This window comes from Lissotriton helveticus, chromosome 1_1 (assembly GCF_964261635.1).
Source record: "Lissotriton helveticus chromosome 1_1, aLisHel1.1, whole genome shotgun sequence".
Taxonomy (NCBI): domain Eukaryota; kingdom Metazoa; phylum Chordata; class Amphibia; order Caudata; family Salamandridae; genus Lissotriton; species Lissotriton helveticus.
This window is the reverse complement of record NC_136057.1, coordinates 526,495,152-526,520,137: the sequence shown is the minus strand read 5'-3', so window position 1 is coordinate 526,520,137 and position 24,986 is coordinate 526,495,152. Positions and strand designations below refer to the sequence as shown.

Sequence of the window (24,986 nt, the reverse complement as noted above, 5' to 3'; positions counted from 1 at the left end):
CATCGTATTCCATTGTATCATAAACCAGATCAAAATAAACCAAGGCAAATCATCTTCAAGGTTCTCCGCCATAATCACCTTGTCCTTATCATGACGGCAGCTCGTGAGATTCCTTCTCTTCTAGTTAGTGGCTCGAAGATTTTCATTCATCAGGACTTCGGCAAGGAAATGGTTGTGATGCAAAAAGATTTTGCAGCGTTGAGACCACGATTGAGAGACTCTAGATTCAAATATGGACCCGTAGATCCATCCACAATGCGTATTTGAAAAGGCAACATCTCCAAATCCTTTCATCGACCAGAAGACCTTCAAGCTTTTCTTGATAACCACTCTCCTCTATTAATGGATACATATGTCTCTCTTACTGGAAGTTATTCTATTAGTGCTACAATTTATGCTTTATTATTACTTTGATAACTTGTAGGTATATTTGATATCCAACTAGTAATGCTCCTGTTATTATTATAATAGTCCTTTAGTACGGGTGTACCACCCTCCTCTGTTATCTCCTCTTAGAGGCATGTGTGTGTCTCTTCTTTGTATATGTATGTTTTCCTACTTCGTATATATATATTTGTCTTTTTGTTTTTATGTGTTCCATGTCCAGTGGCTACTTCTCTGGTCTCTTATACTACTTCTGTTGTAAATTGTCATTCTTCCTCTCTTTCTCTATTCTGATTCTTTTTTACCTCATAATCTATGAATAGTTCTCCTAAAGTTAAAGTTGTTTCACTAAATGTCAAAGGTTTCACGTATTTCTGGTTCTACTATGATCTCCCTTGGGCATAATCCTGCATTAAAATTTAATCTAGCAATCACATTCTGGAAAATATAGATTTCGGCTGGAATTTTCTTTCTCCAGGATATTTATGAAGATACAGCTTTATTATCCGTTTTTGAACTTCAGGCCAGATTCATGTTACCCAATACCGAAGCCATCAAATATGAACTTCTTTGTAAAACACTGCTTAACACCTTTCCAAATGTACTTCCCCAAATTAAGACTCCAGATTCAGTAAGTTGTATTACAGCCTTTTCTGCTGCCCAACATACTGTCTCTAAATTTTATAAACAATTTCATTGTACAAATGCTACCAACTTTATCTTTTTATCCACTTTTTGGCATGCAGAACTTTCCCTGTATCTATCGTTAAAAGAGAGGAGACAAATATGGGCCATCAATATTTCAGGATGGTTTCCTGTATCATTATCCCAAACCAACGCCTTTATTTTGTTCAATTGTCTGTGGACTCCATTTAAATTATTTAAGGCTAAACCTATAGACTCACCACTTTGTTGGAACTGCAAATGTTATGATGGTACTTTAAAACATATGTTTTTTGAATGTAATATAATAGCTTGATTCTTGAAAAATGTTTGGGATATCCTATCTCTGAGTCTCTCACTTACAGCATACTTATTGGTAAATCTTACGTACTGTCATCTACCCTATTGGAACCCCAGTTTAAACTTTTTAATCTCCTTATCTCTATTACTATTAAATCCATTACTTCCAATTGGAAATCATCGGAAACAATATCAATCCATGCATGGTGGTCATATGTTATTTTTATTACAACTGGTGCTCAATTATCTTACAAGGGACCATTAAAAAAATACATAGTCTTTTCAACAGTTATGGAAACCAATTGAGGATTATATTAAAACGTATTTATAAAATATTTTATAACACTATTTGCTTCGGTTAACAGTTTCGTATAATTTGTGTTTTGAGGAGTAGCCTCGTTGCTCCTTTTTCTAACTTTTATAATTTCACTGTTTATATGCAAATGCTATTTCTTTTGGTATATGGATATTGTTAAGATAATATTTTAATGTTAGTACTATTTTCTCATATATGCCAAAACTGGATCTTTTTTTGTCTGTCATGTTTACAAAAAATCCTAATAAAATATTTTGTCACTAAATAGAACGGGTAGTAAATCTTGTATTTGTTTTCAAAATAAGAAATGAAATGGTTTGACGCTGATGTGTAATAATTATAGATCTTTTTAGGTATATGTTTTGTAATGTATATCCTTTGCAAGGTTTTTGGTTTTAGTTGACTAATAAACTATGGGGCATATTATCAAGGAAGGGCGATACATTATCGCCGCTTTTATCGGCAGGAAACTGCTGATAAAGCGGCGATAATGGGCTTGATAATATGCTCTCTGAATTCCAATCGAAGCCCATGTTAGATGTCTTCACATCTGACATGGGCTTCGATACGAATTTATAGAGCATATTATCAAGCCCATTATCGCCGCTTTCTCGGCAGTTTCCTGCCGATAAAAGCGGCGATAATGTATCGCCCGTCCTTGATAATATGCCCCTATATTTTTCATCCATTCATTCATTCACCTGCTATGAGTGGCACTAGAGGACTCTGCAAATGAATATTCTGGATCTAGGCCACATATCATCTGCACCTGGCTTTAGTGTTGTGAGTCCCCTTAATTAAGCTGCATAGACTGCAGTCTGCCTAGTGTACCTCGGTCGGCTCTGCGCTCTATTGGTGCAAAAGAGCTCAGCTGTGCATAAATAAGTTTAGGTTTATTTGGAAATCGGTTTCTACTGAAGTCCTACACATTATTAAACATTAAAACTAGTAAACTGTACATTAATTTGCTTTCTGCATTAAAAACTCTTTCGTATTTAAAACTGTACTTGAAATGTCTTAATGTAAAGGAACAATGTTTTATTTTACTGATCTCATCACTCTTTAAAAAAAATATGTTTTCAATAGACCATTGATAAAGAAAAAATATAAATAACCAGTATCACATCTTGCACTGCTCAACTCCATTGTGTGCATGTACTTTCTGCATTCAGGGAGAAAGTTTGGGTTCTTAAAAACATAAAATGTCCAGCTTTAAATGCAAAAGAAAATATGTAAGTATCTGTGGAATATAGTATAGATCTTGGACCTATTTCTATGTCAATATTTCTGCTAAATTTTGTTTTCTTAGGCACAGTTTATTATGGTTCAAGTGACACGTAACCTTCACATTTCTTAGCATGGATAGATGAATAGAGACATTTCCTCTGTATTTGGCGCACATGAACACACGACGCCAGGGGGGGAGATGCTAAAGGCGAAGCCGTATGATACTTCCAACAGGGGGGGAAAAAGAGCGCCATACTGCAGCTGCAAGTACGAAGCTCATAATGCTGGGAGGGCCAGAGCCAGTGACAAAAGTACATTTTTAGGTTTTGCCTGCACAGCTCTTGCACTGTGCTTGTGAAATCTCTTATATTTAATATATCTTGAAAGGGGTCTCTTATCAGTTTCTATTGCTGAATGGCTGTGTTCATTCGCTTTTGTGTGGAACATTTTTTTGTGTTAACTTCCCCTGGCTGCAGCATTTACGATACTTCTACTAAAGCTCAGTGGTGTAGGAAGGGGGGTGCGTGGTTGCGGGCTGCCCCGGGTGTCATCACTGAGGAGGGTGAGAAAATGGCAAACATATGTGTAAATATCTCTTTTTTCCTTAGTTTAATAATTTCAACGTGGGCATGTGGACAAGAGCTTTTCGGCATTGGGTATCACCTGACCTTGCTACGCCACTGCTAAAGCTGTCCACAATGTTTAAGCCCCATTCAATGTCAAGATAAGTTCTCTTCCCATGGAAAAGGCAGACAGCTACTAACTATGCTGGAATTCTTGCTTTTTATTTCTTAGTTTTGTAAAACAGATGCTTAAAAAGTTTGTGGCATTTCCTATTCATGGCTCAGTACCTTTGTTTGCACTTTGTAGGAATTATCGGATTGATTTTTTAAACTTAATCTATTTGGTTATTATGTTCAAATTCTAATTGTTGTAGTGAACATTGCGTGATAAAAATAAAGTTAATATACAAGAGATATGCTATATTTTACTACTAAATAGGCAGCCGCAACTGCAGGCAACAGGTTCATGATGTGAATGGTGAAGCAGATACAGTAGCATGATCAATCAATCAATCAATCAATTAATCAATCAATTAGGGCTTTGTTAAGCGCAACTACTCACGTGTAAGGGTCTCAAGGCGCCGGGGGGTCGCAGGTTCCAGTCTATCAAGGGGGGGGGGCGTGTCGAAGAGCCAGGTTTTGAGGTTTCTTGTGAAGATGGGGAGCAATGTTATCTGTCTGAGGTGGAGAGGAAGGTCGTTCCAGGCTCTGGTCTTGCGGAAGGAGAAGGAGCGGCCTCCCGATCTGGTCTTTCTGGTGCGGGGGACCACGGCATAGGAGAGCTGGGCTGATCGTAGGGTCCTTTGGGGTCCGTGGCATTTGAGTCGGCTGTTCAGGTATGTTGGTCCGGTGTCGTGGAGGGCCTTGTGAGCGTGGATTAGCATCTTGAAGGTGACTCTAGCTTCGATGGGGAGTCAGTGGATTGTGTGCAGGTGCTGGGAGATGTGGCAGTGTCTTGGCAGGTTAGGGACCAGTCTTGAGGCAACGTTTTGGATGTTCTGTAGCTTGTGGGTGAGGTTTTTGTTTATTCCGGCATAGAATGCATTGCCATAGTCGAGCCTGCTGGTGACCATGGCCTGAGTGACAGTCTTTCTGTGTTCAAGGTGGATCCATTTGAATGTCTTACATAGGAGGTGGAGGGTGTGGAAGCAGGAAGACGAGCCGGAGTTGATCTGGCTGTCTAGCACCAGACCCAAAAGTTGCCAGGAATCCTCTAAGCACTTAATGATGCTATATTTGACTACTAAACAGGCAGTCACAACTTCAGTTACTTGCAGTTAAAAGGGGCTTGATTTGAATGGTTCAGCAGGTGCAGTGGCTCTGGGGACAAAAGCTCTAGGGACCCCAAATAAGCACAGATTATTGCTAAATTTTACTACTAAACATTTATACAGGTGAAACTTTGGTTCAGTAATGACTCAACAAGTGTTGACAAACACATTTGGTGGACAACAGGTATCTGCCAATGCCTTGTGTTCACACCGTATACCCTACAGTATGAATTAAATGAGAAAAAAGGTGCATTGACTTAGCCAGCTGCCAGCTGTCTCATATAGCTTCCAGCTGTGTCATATTGGCTGTGCATTAATATGCGATGATATATGAGTGCAGAACTCTCATTACGTGAGCGCACATGCGTGACCACATCTGCACACTTTCACAGTGCCTTGTTTTTGTTTTATTTAAAGGTCGGAAATGGGTCACAAAAATATAATAAATAAAAAAATATTTAAAAATATACAACTGCAGGGTGGTGGGCAAAGGAGGAGCTGTTATGGGTGGGAAACAACAAGGAGTGGGCAGGGGAAGGGAAAGAAGCACAAGCAGGAGAGCAACACAGGGACTGAGCAGAAGCACACGAGTGAGCAAGAGCAACATAGAGTGAGAGAAAGAAGAGAAGCAGCTGGGAAAGAAAGAGCAACACAAAGCTTGAGCGAGAAGGAAGCGTACGGATGAGAGAGAACAGAGTGAGGTGTGGGGAGAAGCACACGAAGGAGACAACTGAAACAAACACATATACTCTCATGGCGTGATAAAGCAAAAAAAAAACAATAGTTCTGTTAAAGGGAGCAGTTGAAGGACACATGTAAAGAGGATATGCTCCAGATGAGGGACAAACACACAATGGACAAGGAAAGTTTTCAAACACGAAGCAAGCACATGAATGAAAGTGGCAATACAGCCAACCATTGGTTAGCAAAAAGCAGGCTTTAAGCCTGCTGGAAGTTCTTGATAAGCTGACTGGGGCTCTTTTTCAGCGAGATAGCTGTGCTGTCTGGTATCTGCCGGGGGTAAGCCTGTGCTTAATTTGTAAATTAGGGGCATATTAGCAAGGACAATATCGCCGCCTTAGCTGGACTCTTTCCTGCTAAAGCGGCGATATTGTTATCGCCCTATTAGCAAGCTGTCGCTAGCAGCAGTTAGCGACAGCTTTTAGGCGATAGCTACAGGTTTGGGGCCTGCTTTGCATGTCAGCGATATTTATCGCCAATGACATGCAAAGTGGGCGTACTCAAACTGTTAGCAACTGAAAACAGTCACTAACACAGCTATCGCCTATTAGCAAGGCAGGCGAAGCGATAAAAAAATTGCGATAAGTGCAATTATCACTATAAACTAACTCCTGCTAAAAAGTTGACTTACCTGTATAGTCAATGGGGGGTGGATTATCAGATTAAGCCCCCATTGGCGTTAATGCGAGAATACCGCTGGATTTCCAGCAATATTCTCGCATTTCACCGCTATCTCTGGATATTTTAGCACAATGGAGAAAAACATTGCTAATAGCATGTTTTCTCTGCTAAAATATCCAGCGATAGCCAGCGATAAAAAAAAAGTTGCTACCCACGTTTTGCGATAAATATCTCTATTTCTTGCTAATAGGCCCCTAAGTGCCTTGGTCCAAGGCTTTGCTTAGAGGTTCATTGGTGGGACTATCGCATGTCATGGGGCTGGACACCAATGCTCTGTAGTCTTGCTTCCACCTCATGCCTCTTTCATCCACCATTTACCAATGCTCTGTAGTCTTTCATCCACCATCGTACATTCCTTTCCGATTTATCTCACTATTCCCAGTTCTTATTCACTCTATTTCCCTTCTTTGTCACTATTTTCCAGTCTTTCACTTCCGACTTCTTTCCCTCTTTTTTTTCTATCTCTTGCTCTGCGTCAAAATCTGATAAGGAGAAATATGTGCTCCAACTGCCACAACAGGCTCAAATTAAGCTCTGGGTGAGCCCAGTTCCTTTCTACATGTTGTTAGGTAGCTCAACAGCTGTGCTGGCCCAAAAGATGTAGTCATAGAAACCCTCCTGATGCATCACACTTCCGGTGCTAATAGGGTGCATAAAAATAGATGACGGGCTGAGGAGTCCACAAAATGGTGTACAGTGGTCATGTTGGCACCAGGAAGAGAATAGTTCTGGTGCCTCGTATGAATTCACACTCGATCTCAACAGACTCATTTCTGCATATTATGCAAATCTTCTTTCACTGTTCCTCATTGCTGGGCGTGATCCTTACTGTAACTAGCAATTTATAGTGATGTTCACACCCCTGCCACGAATAACTTCCTTTAAATGTCTCCATTGTTAGAATACATGAACAGATCTCTAAAAAGTCATGAAGGCAAAATGTGCAATTACAAATATGTGTATTTTTTAGCGAGTACAGCGAAAAACAATTGCACAAACACGGAAACATTCTAGTACATGAAAAAGATGTATTGATTTATTTAGATTAACCACATCGCTGCGGCGGCTATTCCGCCGCAGCGCTAAGGGGGCGGGGCAGCCGTGCGGCGGGCGCATGCTGGTGACAGAACCGCTCCGTCACCAGCCGCGGTTGGGCTGTGCTCATGACGGAGCAGTTCCGTCATGGCCCCGCCCGCTCAATGGAACGCCCACCGCAGGCGCGGAATCCGCGCCGCGCAGGCGCGCGAGCGGGCCATGACGGAACCGCTCCGTCATCAGCACAGCGCCACCGCAGCTGATGACGGAGCGGCTCCGTCATTAGCATAGAAAGAGTTAATGGTGTTATCAAAAATGTCACCCGTAGGTTTGTAGCAATAATAACGTGGTATATACAGTTTAATTTCTCATCTTTGGATAAGTGTGGTAACTTTCCCACAAAAATGAGTTGCTGGCATGGGAATCTGTGGGATTCACCTTCTGTAGAGGGTTCTTCTGCTTCCATATAACTCACATTGGGACTCATTAGTGAGCCAGGTGTATCCAAGAGGTGTAAGTAATGTCAAGCAGCACTGCAATGTCACTAAGTGTGATAGTAATAGCAACATAACGGCGCCCTAAAACATTACTATTATTTAATTTAATGCATATCTGTGTTTCTTCAATTTTCAGGTGCGGCACAAAAACAAATGCATTGTTCCAGAAAAATGTCCGTGCTTCCACAATGGAAATGAATACAAACAAGGAGAGTCAGTAAAGATAGACTGCAATACCTGGTAAGACATTTACTCTTTACATATATTCAAAGCCACTGGAATTATGCGATTGTGTGGCTGCATCGTTTTTCCGCATAATCATACATGCGCTGCATTTGCCACATAATCCGTCATCTGCTGGATAATCTGCAGACTTTAACAAAAAAAAAATAGTTTCTAGTTCCAATAGTTCAAAAGTTATTAAAAAATGCAGCAACGTGTTTTGCCATGCAGTGGAAGGCCCATTGCAAAGGTTGACTGGTCACCTTTCTGTTGCTTGTTCCTATATTTGGGTGTTAAAATCAGTGGCGGCCGCCACAAAGAAAGAGTGGTGAGGAGGGTGGAGGGAATGCGAGAGGGGGCGCGCGGGAGAGGGGGGTGTTGTGCGGGGGAGGTGGCGTTACTAATAATATGTATTAAAAAAAAGAACTTACCTGAAGCCGCCTCCAGCGTCGCGCCATCTATCCTCTTCCTGGTCCCAGAAGCCCCTGGGACAGACTCCCATCCAATCCTCATGCTGCAGAGCGGCGTGGGGATTGGCCTTAGAGGGCTCGAACGACACACCGCTCAGACCAGAGAGTCTGTGGGGTTTCTCCAGCCTGCCTGTTCAATGCAGCAGGCTGGAGAACCCTAAGTGCGCATGTGTGTTTTGGACAGCCTGAGACAACTGGCCAAAAACATATGCGCACTTAGGGAGTGCAAATAGCATTAATTGGAACCCCGTCCCTCACTACAGTGCTGGCTCAGAGCTGGCAAATGAAAAATAAAACGATACTAGAACATTGTTTTATTTTTCCTTTGCTGACTATGAGCCCCGCAGTGGGGTAATGCTCCTCCGGCTTTGCGGAGGAGCCACTGCTGGTTAAACTGGTACTAATGAGGTGCAACCAATGCCCAGGCAGTGTTAACAAGTGTAAAAAAGACAAAATGTTGAAGTAACACTATCACAAAATGTGCTGTATTACGCTGCATAATTTGATGTTTTTTTTTTACATAATTTGCTCATCCTTGTCACATAATTTGTCAATACCCTGCTACAAATTCCTGGGGCCCTGCCTATAATTTTACTCTTTATCAACAGTATAAAATTGCATGAAACTTTAAAACTGTGTAGCCACATGACTTCATTGACTGATTGATTGATTTGTTTAACGTTTTTTTGACTACTGAATTGTTTTTTTTCGGTCACTTCACTGTGCTTAGGTGGTATTGTAATGCTTAGATTATTGTGCTCCATATGATTAATTTACCCATCAGGGTGGTATGACATATGAGCTTATGGTTGGTGTTGGACCTGGTCATTTCTATGAGGTTCACCCCACCCCAGATTTTTTCCTTCCATTGCTGAGCCTGTTTTAGTTCGCTTTTAGTACTCTATGCACTTCCTCCTGCTAACCAGTCGTAAAGTGCATGTGCTCTCTCCTAAAGCATGGTAAAATTGACCTACACCTGATTGGTACATTTAATTTACCTATAAGTCCCTAGTACATAGTACTACATGACCACAAGGCCTGTAACCTAAATGCTACTATTTGGCTGAAGCGCTCATTGTGCTGCATGGACCATTTGGAGTTAGTCAGGGGTCATAGCTGTGACCTCTAACTTGCTTCCTGCTACTCCTGGCACGTCCTTTGCAACCACTGGCCTCTCTGGAGGTCAAAGCTGCGACCCCTGAATACCTCCAAATGACATCCATGTTTTCCCACAGACCAAAGTAGTCCTGTAGACATGTCTCAGGTCTGCCACTGCTGGCTAATATGCAATTTTAAAACTGCCATTTCGAACTGGTAAAATAAAACTTTTGCCAGGCTTAAACCTTCCTTTTTAAAACATATGTGTCATCCCTAAGGTATGCCCTAACCAGGCATAGGGCAGGGCGCATGGTATATAAAAAGTAGGACATGTGTGTTTAAGTTTTGCATGTCTTAACAATAAAAAAAAGCCTTTTAAAGTTGTTTTTCACTGTTGTAAGACATATCTCCAATAACCTAACCCCGGTTTACTTTATTACATTCACTATGTGCTAACTTAATACTGGAGGCAGGTAGAGACCTGTTGTTTACACTCAAATTAATTATGTAAAATCGCCCTTAGTGGTAAAGTCAGATTTTAATTTAATGGTCTGGAAATGCTAATTTTAGAAAGTTGGTATTTTATTCTTCCAAACAACTGTGCCTTTTACCAGTGTCCTGGGTTACATGACTGTGAATAGCTCTGCTGTTGGACGTTTCCAGACAGGGACACAAAGGAAACCTAAGTGTCATGGGAGAGGGCAGGGCCGGAATGGGAACAGAAACCGGCCCTGGCAAACTGCGCAGCTGCCCCCCACCCTGGGGAGAGGGGGAGTGCAGCCCAGCAGTTTGCGAGGGCCGGTTTCGGCCGATTTTATTACCGGGGGCCGATATTGCCGACCTCCGGTACCAAAAACGGACCCCCAGGAGCCCAAAACCAGCCCCCACCCTAGCGGCCTACCGGGGAAACGCCCGGTGCCCGCAATGGCCAGTCCGGCCCTGGGAGAGGGTCTTTCCGACAGTATGTCAGAGGAAGAGCTGTCCTCTGCCCTGATTACATTTCAAAGGACCCTGACTACAGCACACACAAAGTAACGTGATACCAGGCCTACTCTGATTTTTGTCACCCTAGACAGTTTGGAGCCAGGACCAGGTGAGGAGGACGAACTGACCAGACCCAGTTTTGGGGGTAGGACAGGGAATTCATCCACAAAAAAACTGAAACCAGATAAAATAATGGGACCTTCAGAACCACTAAGAACATTGCTGTACCTGTGGAGGATTTTAAGGAGAACCAAACTGCTGCTAGAAGGAATACTCTGCTGCTGAAAGGACTTCATTGCTGTGTGAAGATGAAAGATTGGACCTGCTTGCCTTAATACCAGTGGCAAAGTGACTCCAAGGGTCAGTTGACTGACACCCTGTGTGAGGTTCTGGGACAGCAAGCTTCACAAGGCTTCTCTAGGGCTGCCCAGCTGACCAGCACCAACTGGACCTGCCTGAACATACCTGAACCCTGCTGCTCATCCCCAAGAGCTGCCCTCCAGGGTGTGGGTGCTTAGCGTTCATCAGAGAGCGTTCCTCCTGAAAAAAAGATGAGAATCCTGATGTTTGGGCTCCTTGCAACCACAAGGTGACCTCTCTTTGCATCGATAGTGACTGTCCGTCATGACTAGCAATGCAAGATGTGCACTTCTAGCTGATAGCGACTGTCTGCGACAATCAACCAACATGTAGCTCCAGCGAAGACTGGCTCTTCGAGCTACAGCAGCAACCGTCCACAATGCTTGACCTGCTCTTCGAACCAAAAGTCTTCTCCTTATGGTCTTCCTCGATGTGAATGGATCTCTTCACGTGGGACTTGAGAAGATTAATCTTCAGTGGGACTAATCTGGTCCCTTTATCCAACACAAACTCATCACAGTCAACCTGAACTTGTGACTTTCTCCTGGCCCAGCGGGACCAGATAAACGCAAGTGACGCTTTCTGGTTCTTGGTGCTATCTTCACAATAATGCACAAAAATAAAAAAAACGATATCTCCAGTTCAACTGTTTGGATTGTTGTCTCAAGCAACAGCCACAATCCTTACCAGGGTTTACCACAAAAAGTCACTCAATTAACATGTGCTTAATCCCTCTGGTAGCTTGGCAGAAAAGCAATCAGGCTTCACTTAAAGGTAATGTGTAACGTATTTATACAGTACTTAAAAAGTAATAAAGTGACAACATCACACACAAAAACTCCACACTAGTTTAGAAAAATAGAGTACCGTTTAATAAAGTATTTGACAGAACAAAGACAAAAATTCAATCAAGAGAACCAGAGTATTAAGTGAAAAATAGCGTCTAAAAGATCAAATCGCCAAACACAGACATTTTTAGTTGAGCGAAACCGGGGCAAAGTCGAAAGTTATGGCCGACTGCAAAGGAGCACGGTTTGAATACATGAAGTCGATTGGGCCTGGTTTCTGCTTACCTATGAGCCTAAACATTTTTTGGAGAAAAAATGTCTGAGAACGTAAAGTGCAGCAGGGCAAGTCAACCGACGCTGTTCGAGGAAGAGGTGTCGTCCTCAGGGAGCCGCTGGACAAAGTCACAGTGAAGATTTAGGTTTTTAGACTTGGTCACTTTTTAGCAGTTGGAGATCTCCAGTGGGATGAAGCGGCAGCCTGTAGCTGACAAGGGCTTTATGAGGTGGGATACCCCTTCTGTGAGGAGCCACTGAACAAGATTTGCTGCTGCAGAGAAGAAAGTAGTGGGAGCTATTGTGAAGTCAGGCTGACCGTGATGCATCTTGAGTGGATTAGTGATCCCAGTCTCCTCTCGGTTCTCAGGGCAATTTTTAGATGAAAATTCTTTAAGTCACAAGTTTTGAATATGGGTTATATGGGCACCTTTAGCAACACTTCCAAGAGTTCAGGATTGGGTCCAATTATGAGTTAAATGTGAGCCTTTTCTGTCCCTGTGGCTTTGATCAGAAAGCTAGCCAACTAGCCTTTCAAGTCACTCTGGTAGTCCAGGTTCAAGTAGCAAACCAGTTCTCAAGCAGCAGGGTAGTCCTCTGAGGGCACAGGGCAGGATTCAGGCAGTGGAGTAGTCCTCTTGGCGAAGCAGGGCAGTCCTCTGAAGTGCACTGCAGGCCACAGGCAGCACAGCAGTCCTCTGGGGGTTCAGAAGTGAACTAATGTGTGGGTCTGGGGTGTCCTAATTGTATACCTGAAGCCAGCTTTGAAGTAGAAGACATTTCTGAAGTTTACCCCCACAGTAGTGTCTGGAATGTCCTGCCTCTGTATCCTAGTCCCAGGATGTCTGGGGGCACGTAAGGCTAATGTGAAGTTCTTTGTGTGTGCGCGCTGAGGCTGGATCTTTGAAGTACAAATCGGGCTGTGCACAGCTTCACATCTCCCATCCTGTCAGGATGGCCCATTCTGACAACACTATTGTGGGGCTGTCTGGGAGGAATACAAGAAGGCCAACTGCCACATGCTCCGATCATGTGACCTAGGAAACAGGTTGCAGACACCAAAGGCTTAGGACAAGGAAATGCCAACTTTCTAAAAGTGTTATTTTCCGAATAGTGACTTAAAATCTGACTTTACCATTAAAGAGGATTTTAAATTACAATTCCTTAGACACCAAACAGGATATTTTCACCTGCTTCCAAAGAAAAGTTCAAAAAGAAGATGTGTGGACAGATTGCAGAAAAATGTCATACATTCACCCCAGTACAGAGTACAGAGATTTGGGCCTAAATCCATAGTTTTTTTGCTCCAAATGCCATTCCAGTTTGAACCCAGCCATATGCAAATCAGTCTTGACCCTGCGCCCAATGGAACAGTCCAGCCCGAACTGCCAGGCCAGGTCCTCCCTGGACTGTAAACAAGCATCCTAGGACCGGTTTCTGAATTCAGCACTCATCAGCCAGGATAGCCTGACTCCAGTGGCACAGAGAGCACGGGTCCGATGTCGCACATACCCATCCCACTCGGGGTGACAAATGCAAAAAGAACAATTGATGGACAGAATTCAGAACAATGTCATACATTCACCTCAGTACAGAGATCTGTGCCTAAATCCATCGTTTTCTTGCTACCCATGCCATTCCAATTTGAACCCAGCCATATGGAAATCAGTCTTGACCCTATGCCCAACGAGAACAGTCCAGCCCAAACTGCCAGGCCAAGTCTTCCCTGGACTGCAAACAAGCATCTTAGGACCGGTTCAGGGGTTTCACCCCTCATCAGCCGGGGTAGCCTGACTCCAGCGGCATGGAGAGCATGGGAACCCACGTCTGGGCATACCCGTCCCACTCGGGGTGATAAATGCAAAAAGAACAATTGATGGACAAAATGCAGAACTGAGGTGGCAAAGTGATCTAAAGAGTGATGATGGTTCAACCCAGATCTGTGCCTGGGGGTGAGTGTCTGAAAGGTTTCAGCCCTCCGTCCATCATCTCCTTGTGTTTGCTTTGTTTGCCCTGAGTTGGCTCACTTTGTCACTGGATTCAAGCTAGCCTGGGTGACGAGGGGTGTTATCCCGAAACGGGTCCCAGGATGCTTGTTTCCGGTTCACGGAAGATCTGGCTTGGCAGTTCGGGCTGGACTGTTCCCATGAGGCACAGGCTCAAGACTGATTTGCATTTAGCTGGGTCTGAACTGAGATGGCGAAGTGAGCTAAAGAACGATGATGGGTTCAACCCAGAACTGTGACTGGGAGTGAGTGTCTGAAAAGTTTCAGCGGTCCGTCCAGCATCGCCTTGTGTTTGCTTTGTTCAGCCCGAGTTGGCAGAGTATGCCCAGATGTGGGTTCCTCGCTCACTTTGCCTCTGGATTCAAGCTAGCCTTGCTGATGAGGAGTGTAACCCCGAACCCGGTCCCAGGATGCTTGTTTCCGGTTCAGTGAAGACCTGGCTTGGCAGTTCGGGCTAGACTGTTTCCGTGAGGCACAGGGTTAAGACTGTTTTGCATATAGCTGGGCCTGAACTGAGGTGGCGAAGTGAGCTAAAGAACAATGATGGATTCAACCCAGACCTATGACTGGGGGTGAGTGTCTGAAAACTTTCAGCGCTCCGTCCATCATCTCCTTGTGTTTACTTTCCAAAGAAAAGTTATCACTTATTAATGTAATAAGGTATCCCAGTGTTAACGAGTGGGAGAAGGAGGCCTCACAGGAGTGACAAACAAATTTGTGACTTTTTCACTACCAGGACATGCAAAACTGGCAAGTACATGTCTAACCTCTTAAAACCTTAACTACACTGCACCTTGGCCCATGAGCTATTTAGAAATAAATTCATCTAAACAGGAGGGGAGAGGCAAATGTTTGGGGGAAGACCACTCTAAGGCTAACAGTCTGCATATGGGTGGGTGAACATGGTTGATACCTGCCGTTTCCTCTTTCAGTGTGTATGAGGGGAAGGTGCCAGACTGCATTTTCTGTCTCCCATAGGTGGGTGAATGGACTTTAAAGGGTTCTTTAAAAGATTTTTTGTGAAGTCTTTTAAAAGATTGCGGTCTTGTTGAGAAAGAATCACAGGAGTAAAGCTGTGATTATTTTTAGGTTGGGTTGCATAGTACATCAGCCTCCAGACCTTATGTGATCAGCAGAAAAAGGGCCTCAACAGGAACTTCTGGAGAAGGGCTTTGGCTCTTCATGCATGTTGTTTCCTTTGACTACAGCATGTGATTGGGCAGAGTTGTAAACTTCCACTGAATCAGAGCTCTTGTATTGCACTTTACGTTATATTGGAAAGCTTATACTCAGTACAGTAGGTCTGAACTGGTTATGGTGATTGATCAGTATTGCTGTTCGTAAGATGTCATAGGTATAGGCTGTTATATTTAAAGGTTATGACAGGGGCACTGGACTGACTTATTAGTTTTAAAAAGCATATGATAAGGGTACAAGCTTTGTAAGGATGAATTGTTAACACACTGCTGTAAAACCTGCACATTGTTACAATGAATATCAGTTTACCATGGTAGGCAAGGATTTTTGTGTTGTTTACTCTCTCTGATAAACCCTTAAGGGAGAAGATTTTTGCTGTGAGAATTCATCTAATACCCAATTAGGAGGGGTGTATATTGTTTTGCCAACTATAATTTTGTACAAATTTGCAATTTTATGACTGTATGCCATCGGTTGCCTCGTTGAAAAACCTATGCTCAAACCTATGTTCAATACAGTAAGCCGGAGATGTTATTGCGACAAGCCAATTCTAAAGGTTCTATGCCTGATTGGCTCATTTATGTAAGTTAGGTCACATGCCATATGTTTGACCTGCTTTTTTATGAAATGTTGCAACAAAGTCAATAGGGCAGATTTATTCATAGTAAAAAGGCTTGTTAACTCCAATAGCCTTTTAAGGGTGAATTTCTATTACGCTGTGATATAGCCTGTAAAGAGGTGTTCTGCTACAGAAAATCTTGCAGATTACCTTAGTAGCCAAGTGTTTTTATATTCATTCCCCATCTGACAAAACCCTGACATTTGTCCTGTTATAATCCTTGTTAGGTCTGCATAATAGGACGTTTATATTGTTTTTACAGATGTAATTATGTACATATTTGTATTTTATGACTGTTTCCGTGTGAAAAAGCTTTAATGTCAACCTCAGCTGGTTATTTTGACAAGCCAATGACAAAGGCCACATTTGTTGGGACACGTTATGTCCAATTCCATAGGTCTGACCTGTATATTATGTTGTTATGTTATGTTATGTTAAATGTATTTAATATAGCACATAACTCACCTGGGGGCATCTCAGCGTTGTGCAGAAGCAGGGATCGAAGCGGAAGGGAAGGAATTAGAATAGATGGGATTTGAGAAGTTTCCTAAATTTGCAGTAGTTTGAGCATGTGCGACCGTGGAGTGGCAGGTTACTCCAGTAGTGGGGAGCCAGATAGGAAAAAGCATTTCCTCCACTGCGTGGCAGACGGATGCTAGGTACACATAGTAAGGCTTTGTCACGAGAACTTAGGCAGAGTCCTGGGGAGTAGGTTTTGATTTTTTGTCTCAAATATAATGGACCTTTTCCTTTTAGGGTGTTATAGGTAAGGCAACAGATCTTAAAACCAAACCTTTTCTTCACTGGAAGCCAGTGTAGTTCTCTCAGCAACGGAGCAGAGGACGTGCCTGATGGGCGGTTGAGAACAAGCCTGGCAGCAGTATTTCGGACTACCTGAAGTTTGGCAACTAGGGCCTTATTATGAAAGGTTATGATGAATGCCATAGGCCCAACTATTTTTGTGTGAAATGTGTGTGTTAAAGCTAATAGGCCCTTTAGGGTGGCCGGGTTAAATACTGTGGTCACACCTCTGCACATGTATTATGTTACATGTAATCTCACTAATTACCATGATAGGTAAAGGTTTGTCTGCTGAATATACCGGCTGGAAAAACCCTCATGGTAGAAGAATTGCACTTGGGAGTGGTTGTATATGGTTTTGTGAACTGTCATTTTATTTTTACATATTTGGTAATTTTACACGTGTGCCTGGTAGTTGCCTTATAGCAAACCTTATGCACAATGCAGTTCGTCAGAGTACGGCGAGAAGTCGATGATAAAAACATTAAACCTGATTGGTTAATTAGAAAATGCTATATCAGTTGCCATTTGTCTGTTCTGTTTTTTACAAAAAAACTATGACAAAGGCAGTTGGGCTGATTTATTTACAACGAATAACATATGTTAAAGACAATAGGCCTTTATCAAAGGCTTTTCCATCATGCATAGTTATTTTAACATTGCAGGATAACCTTCACATTATGAAGCAACATGTCAGCCATCTTTGATTAGCAAAGCAATGCTACTCCTCTATACATAATACCCTTACATGATGACCCTGCTCTACTGTGTTTCAGTTTTGTTTTTTTCTTAACTGGAAGCAAAGGCCTGCCATATTCTGGAGCAGCATTTTTCTTTTCACTGTTATGTATTCCTTTGATTTATATTGCATTGGATTGTTGAGTTTCTGTGTCTTTTTTTGTAGATGGGTGAGTGGATGAATGTAATAACAAGTTAGTGGGTGAATGAATGGACATGTGATTGCTATGAAGAGTGACAGAGTACGTGTTCAATGAGGCAATGAATGCCTAACCTCATCAGTAAATGAAGAGGCACTTTCAGTTATAAGCCAGACATTTTGGCATTGCCAAGACTTGTTATGCTGGTTTTTCGTCTATTTGAATGTGGCATGGATTTATCTGGCCTGAAAGTGTGCGAGAATGAGACATGAAATGCCAGCTTAACGTAAGCCCTTCCTAAACTCTTACGACCAACAGATGGTCAAAACATTTTGAGGTCTGAGCCGGTAGAGAACAAACGCATTCAAGACTTCGTTTCAAGGCTAGATAGCAACTGACACCTGCCAGTCCACACAGGGCACTACATGTCATGCTCATGAAGACGGCAGATCTAAAACAATGAGAACATTCCCTTGAATGGTGCTTCTACATCCCAGGGACTGTTTTATTCTTAAATGTAGAGCTGGCCGAGATGTGTGCACTATGCATATGTCTACCCCCTTCCTATTTAAAAAGCACAAAACTGCGCATCATCTAAACGGCCACAGTGAATGCATAAAATTCTCTAAATGTCCTCAACAAAAGAGTTGCCATTCAATCCACATTACATTTCACCCTCCCATGCATGCAGGACACCACAAGCGGTACATCTAATTTTTCAATGGCTTCAGACAAAGGCTGACTACAGCAAGTAGACCGGTGCTCCACCAAAATCACTGCAACTGCAGGTGAAGTAGAGATGAGCAAGACAGAGAATTCTTAGGAAAAGCTTAACCTGGGGTCAGAGCTCAAACACAAGCTAGGCCGAAAAAAGTGCTTTCCAGGATGCGTGACTACCCCCACTTGTTATACTCTAAGATTGCTTTATACTCACACCATACACATTTTCTTCTATAAGCGCACACTCACTCTCACAGTCTTTCACATTCTTTCACATACCCTCACACATTATCATACTTTGTTACACTTTCTCGCTCTCACATTCTCACACTCTCTCGCCCTTTATCATACTCTCACTCTTGCTCTCTCTCACACTCTCTCTCATAATCTTTCACATGCTTTCTCAATCTCATGCTCTCTGACACCCTTACACCTGCCAGGCTGACACAGCACTGAAGTGCTTGTGCACGCTTGTTCCCAAGCAGGTGACTGCATCGGGGTACCTTCCAGAGCAGCTAAGTCAGGGAAAAATCCATTTAGAACCAGGCTTGAATGCCAAATTCCGCTTCACCCGCGGAGTTCATGTAGTTTTGCCCAGTTACGCAGAAATCTGAGAAGTTTCACTGAGTGGAGTTTTTCCTTTCGAGCAGCTCGCCAACGTTAAGTTGGCGAGCACGATCGAGAAAAATCATACGATAGACCACATCCCGGCAATATTTTTCAGCGCGGGCAGTCTCGGCAGGTCGCCACCCCTCGCATAGAGAAACCTGCTGCTCTCGTTGAGGAAGCTGTCCTCGAGTAGAACATCTACTCGTGCAACAGAAAGAAGGAGTGGCGTCTTGCACTGGACGTGGTGCCATTCACACAGATTTTACAGCACCATCCAAACTCCTGGTGCTAAAAATCAGCACAAGCAGCGCAACTTACCAGACTCTGCCGCTCATGGAACTCCACAGAGCACGGCAGAGTTTTTTCAACACTTTGCAGAGTTCCATGTAGCAGAACTCCATGAACTCTGTCAAGGCCTATTTAGAACAAAAAACAGGTTTGGGACAGAGACTTAAGCATCTTCAATATCAGAGTTGGAGACAATGTAAAACCCATGCTGGGCTGGCCAGTGGTTTGCCTGGTGCTCCTTTTTGCCCACCACCCAAAAAATGATGTCACACACCCTCAGTGTTGACTGTAGTGTTGACCACTGCAGTCAAGACTGAGCAGAGCGCAAATTGTTCACTGCATGTACCATGAAGCAAAGGAGCAAACTTTTCTGGGTTATGATGTAGTGTCTGGCCATACCCTTTTTCCTGCCCAAACTATTTTTCATGACCTCCTCTACCACTTATCACACATTCCTAATGTTCCTTTTTGTAAAAACTGCATTCCAGCCCATTGATTACACTTTATCCGGCCGGAGCCAGAAAGTACGGCTCTAGCATGAATAAGGACCGGGTACGGAGAGTACGGTCCGGATGTGGAAATTCCGGCCCGAGTGCAGACAAAAGTTAGGAGTCGTAAGTGATTTCTGTGATTACCAAAAATCATAAGTGCCTTCTGTGAATAAGGCACTTATGAGTAGAACGTTTAGGATTTTGTCTCAGATTAGTTCTGTGAACGTTTAGGATTTTGTCTCAGATTATTTCTGTGAATCGGCCCCAATGTGTGTGGGGGGGGGGCAAAGACCTGGGATATAGAGAAAGGGTTCTCTGGAGGCTCAACACCTGCGTGGATTAGCAACTTGGCAATAGAATGGAGCATCAGAAATTGCATAGTCCTGACTAAGGCAAATGCGAGGAGGAGCCAGACTCAATAAGCAGCTCGCAAATGGCTTGTTTTTATTTTCATGGGGGGTTGGGCAGGGTTGGTCTGTTCAATGCTAATAGTGAAGATAGAGCAAATTTGCTTGTCGAGGGACGTAATGCTGCTTGAAACATCATTAGCATAACCTCTCTTTTCGAGCACTTATACACCACTCCTTGGTATCTATAGAATGAGGCTGTCTTTCAGGCTGATGGCCCAGCAGAAGCCACATTTAAGGTCAAGTCACTTTTAGCTCGTAGTTATAAAGAGTGGCGGTTGCTGGGGCATGAAAGTGGTGCAGCAGTGTGGGGAGTCAGCACAAGAGGGTAGCGCTGGGAAAATAATTTTTAAAATGCTTACCTGCCATCTGCAGCGTCTTTGCTTTTCTGGCCTCTGCTCCTCAACTCCCTGCATCCACTGGCTGGTCGGATGCTGGTCTCATGCTGGTATTACCCAGCATGAGAGCAGCGCTGTGATTGATATGAGCACCCTAGTTAGGCGCTCCCTAAGGGACTACATCCCTGTGCTTACTCTCCACACAACTGTACAGCAGAGCTCGGGTGGTCAGATCGAAGTGCGCATGGCGGTTCGGCAGGCCTTAGACAGCTGGCCAAGCTATCATGCCCACTTGAAGCAGTGCCACCACTCCTCCTCCTTCCTGCAGCTGAGTCCTGCTAGAATGGACAGCCCTGCCCTGCCCTCGGCTCGGCTGCAGGAAGTAAGCACGGAAAAAAAATATTATAATAACCTGTAATTTCCATTTTATTTTTCACTGCTGAAAGGAGTAGGGCGACGCTACTCTGCATTAGCCGGGGAGCCGTCGCTGGTTATAAACTGACCTCAAGTTAAGCCAGAGCCACACACCTGCTTCAAGCCGGGCTTGAGGATTCATGGCTTGATCCCTTCTAACCTAAGGTTCACACCATGCCATTCTGCTTTCCAGTGGTGTAGCAAGGGGGTGGTCCATGCATGAGTTTTAGGGGCGACAGCCTTCCCTTCTTACCTGCTGTCACGGGGTGGCAATCACCAGCACCCCTCCCCCACTCTTCAATGCGGCCTGGAGGCGGTCAAATGTCTAGCTCTACCACTGCTGCTTTCCCGCTCATCAGGATCCTGCTCATTAGGCCTGCTGATGAGATCTGATGGATCTGGGTGCACAGTAACAGTAACAGACCAGTTTCTTCCCATGATGCCACACTGATTCTCTTGCAGCTCTGTTTGATTTCGCCCTTTTTAGGTCGAGCATATAAGCACATTTGAACACATTGTGAAAGTAGTTTTTTTTTCTCCATTTTCCCCATCTTTGTTAAGATTGAAACAGCATCACGGCATGCACATACGACTCTCCTTTAACAGCAGGAAATGCTGGTGGTAAATGTGCAGATAAACATCTATAAAACAACTAACTGTGTGGTGGTATGCAATGCTTCATTTGTACCTCACAAAATGCAAAATGAGGAAGTAAAGACGAGCAAAGTATTATCATTGTTTGCAGGCTTTATCTATTGATTTAGAACTGCTATATAAATGGGGGCCGTTATGTTTCATTCAACTTTATGATCTTGAATGAACCAATTGTAGTATAAATTAGCCTGCCAGTTTTTTAATTGTTGTTGTCCCATGTTTAATGCTTACCAGACTAAGCTCACTGTGAGGTGCTACTAAAAATAAATCCAATTATTTCCTTCATTTAAATTCTTAGTTATTGCAGTCTGGCTGAGACCATCTCACTCATTTCACATTTTTAAATAGACTAATCACCATTGTAGGCTGATGTACAGCCTTTTCTCTTGGAGGTAGAAGGCGCATAGGCAGTGCCCATTCTTGTTGAAAAGCCACAATTCCCCACTTTAGCCTTTATAACATGCCATCTTAAATTAATGTGATTAAGGCCTTCCTCTCCTCCACTCAAAATTGAGGTACCTGTTCAGTGTTTGTTTAAGTCAATTTAGTTGCAGAATGAGGCAATTTTGATGTCATTATGCTACTGCACAAGTTTGAGTCATATAGCTTGGGAAATTATTTTAAAAATGTACCACTAGATGATACCCTCTAACTGCGTTCTCTCACTGATGTGCCCATTTAATCCACTCTTTTTTCACAACCTCTCGATTTTTAGTGAGATGACTTTATTGCCCAGCACTCCAAAAGAAGAGCTAACTTAAAAAATATTTCACTATATGAGGAGGGAACCTTAGAGGGGCGGAGCCTCATATCGAGATCCAGTTAGGAGGCACTGACCCTACCGTCCAAAAACACTTAAAGAGTGGTGTTGATGTCCTGGGGTGTTTTCACACCCCTAAATAGGCATCGGCTGTTCAAAGCCTCCAAAGAAAAGCTGGAAATCTACTCTGTGCAGTGCTTTCCAGCTCGACTTCCCTGCCAATGCGTGGTATCAACTCTTCAATGGGTGACTGCGTGAAGGGAGCTGATATCGTGTAGCACAGGGTATCACCGTGTGAGTTAGCAGGCCTGCTCTCCCTATAACCATTCCTCCAGCACCACTGAACGCACTCTAATAAGAGCAAAACATTCTTAGAAGATGCCTTTGTTTACATAGATTGGGTGGAATAGTGATCTGCCAATTCAATGCTGTAGTACTGTGCCTGAGATGGTAAATTGCCTTTGCTATTTTCGACTTGGCAAGGATATCACATTAGCTATTCCTTAGTGCTGTTGGGAAATGGCAACAGCTTTGTGACTCTTCTAGCTCAGCATGGATGGCAGCTGTGCTAATCCTAGGCTTACAAAGTTGCCACAAGCACAGACATTAAGAGAAGACAGAGTGCCACTCGTTTCCTAGATCTGTAGTGAGAAGCAGTAACTCCCATAAGGCAGAAAGACCAGGGCCCCCTAACTTAGGGCCTTATTTATGAGGCTTTGCGTCACTTTTACGCCGCCGGTGCGTCAATTTTTGTGACGCACCAGTGGTGTAAAAAATGCGCCATGTTGCATCATATTTACAAAGTAACGCATCTAGGTAGATGCGTCACTTTGTAAACCCCTGCGCCACATTATACCTGCGCCAGGTATAATGTATGCAGGGGGGGTTCGAATGCAAGAAAGGGTCGTAGAAGTGATGCAGTGAAATCTATGAGATTTCAGTGCGCACCTTCTAGGACGCAAATGCGTCAATATCTTACTCCTGCCTGGCAGGCGTAAGACTGACGCAGGCACATTTAACATGGGACTTGTCCATGTGTAATGACCCATTGCTGGAGTTGCGTCACTTTTGAGACACACTCCAGCAATGCGTAATTTTTGCACCTGCAGATACATCAGAAATACTGACGTATCTGTAACTCCTTGCGACATGATGCATCATACTGTCAATATAACGCATCATAGGTGTCGCAAGGAGGGTGCAATGAAAAGTGACGCATCGCTGTTTTCTCGCTGCGCTGTGTCACTTTTCATAAATGAGGCCCTTAGTTTGCATAATTTAACCAACACTCTAAGCCTGCAAAACTTTGATTTTGATTTCATATATATGAGTTAACACCATTACAAGCTATCCTTCTCGCCATCACCATTGTCCTCCGTGTGTCATTTGTGTTTTGTGTTTTTTATGTACATTAGGCAAAACTTCAAGCGGACTGAAATGTATTTGTACCTTTGTTACAGTTTATTGTGGCCCAGTTGGGGGACTCTGTATGCCATTGTTGTCAAACTAAAACTGTATGTGAGCCCTAGCAAATCTTTAATAAAGCCAAAAGTATCAACTGTTTCAAATGTTTAAAGGCAGCTGTCTACCAGAACGAAAGTAAACTCTAGCCACATTTTTCTCTCGAGGGGCCAGGAAGCAAAACCCTTTCAAAATAAAGATACTTTTTGGCTTGTTTTGGCAGACATTACAGAGGGGACCGAGTCTTTCTTTAGCTGAGGCTAGGCATTTCAGTTTAAGACTGGTTTTGCTGTTGAATGCCAGCATTATACTTTTCAGAATGCCCCTGCTAGCTCAACGAATGGATCAGCATTACTGCTGGGAAAATGCCCACATCATACAATAGCCAAAGTTCTCCTGGAAGGCACTGCTTGAATCTTGAGTGTGTTTTAGCTGGTTTCGTAAAATAAGAAAATGTGTCTACTTGTGGAGTAAAGAATGAATTAGGTGAAAAGCTATACGGCATTTACAAGGCTGTAAAATTGCATAACAAGTACCTGCTGACAGTCAATTCTCAATTTTTTTAGCTATTTGATACACTGGTAATTTGAAAGTGTCATTGCTGCGAAAATACTCAAGCTGTATTTTTAGATTCATAGACTTCTTTTTTGTTGTTGTTGGGGGTTCGCATAGCTATGAAAGGAAAACTCATTTTCAGTTATTCATAGCATGTGTTGAATCCTTGCGGTCACAATAAGCTTGTGATGCTGGTCTCTCATCTGGGACTTGCCAGCCAGGTGGATTGTCTTAGAGCCACAGTAAGGAGTAAGGTCTTGCTGAGTAGTATTCTTTTTGGGGTCTTAGTAGGAGATGATTTGCATTTTTCATCACAGTGGACTCTTCTTCTCACCCTGCATCCATAGCACTAATTGGAGAACACTCAGGAAATGATGCATAGAATTCCCTTCCATTCAACTCATTGTAATTCTTGATCATTGCCACCACTCGTTGTATGATGGAACCACGCATGCGTTTACAACACATGCCGGTTCCACACAGTCTCAACAACGCAAGTCTTAACTACGAATATGCCTTTATCACGCATGCCTATACAATGTTAAGGCCAAAGTCAAAGTCAAAAAGGCTTTATTTCGATAAAAAAAATTATCATAAAAGCTTCACATAAAATTCATAGGTACAGTAAAAGAAGCCAAAAATAAAACAGATAACAAAAAGAATCTACGCATATACAATTATTTTCACATCATGAATTAATTAAAATGAGAAATTAAACAATTGATTTAAGCCTTTTGGCTCGGATTAACCAAGCCCATGATAAAAATTTGGCGAGAGCACAAGCATAGGTAGTACGGCTATCAGACATTAGTATACGAATTGCGTCTGAATGGCACCTAGTGCCCAATTGGCGACATAGATGTTTGAGCCATATTTTCCTAGGTAAATTGTACTCTCCACATTCAAACATAAAAT

General features: G+C 43.1%; 1 protein-coding gene across 1 annotated transcript in view; it reads left to right on the top strand.

Annotated features, from left to right (window-relative positions):
• VWF (von Willebrand factor) overlaps positions 1-24,986 on the top strand; it is a 1,169,185-nt gene that overhangs the window by 391,206 nt on the left and 752,993 nt on the right. The window contains exon 19 of the mRNA XM_078673989.1: positions 7,815-7,918. Within this exon, the coding sequence (XP_078530115.1) occupies positions 7,815-7,918 (104 nt within the window). The remainder of the gene's footprint in view (positions 1-7,814; positions 7,919-24,986) is intronic.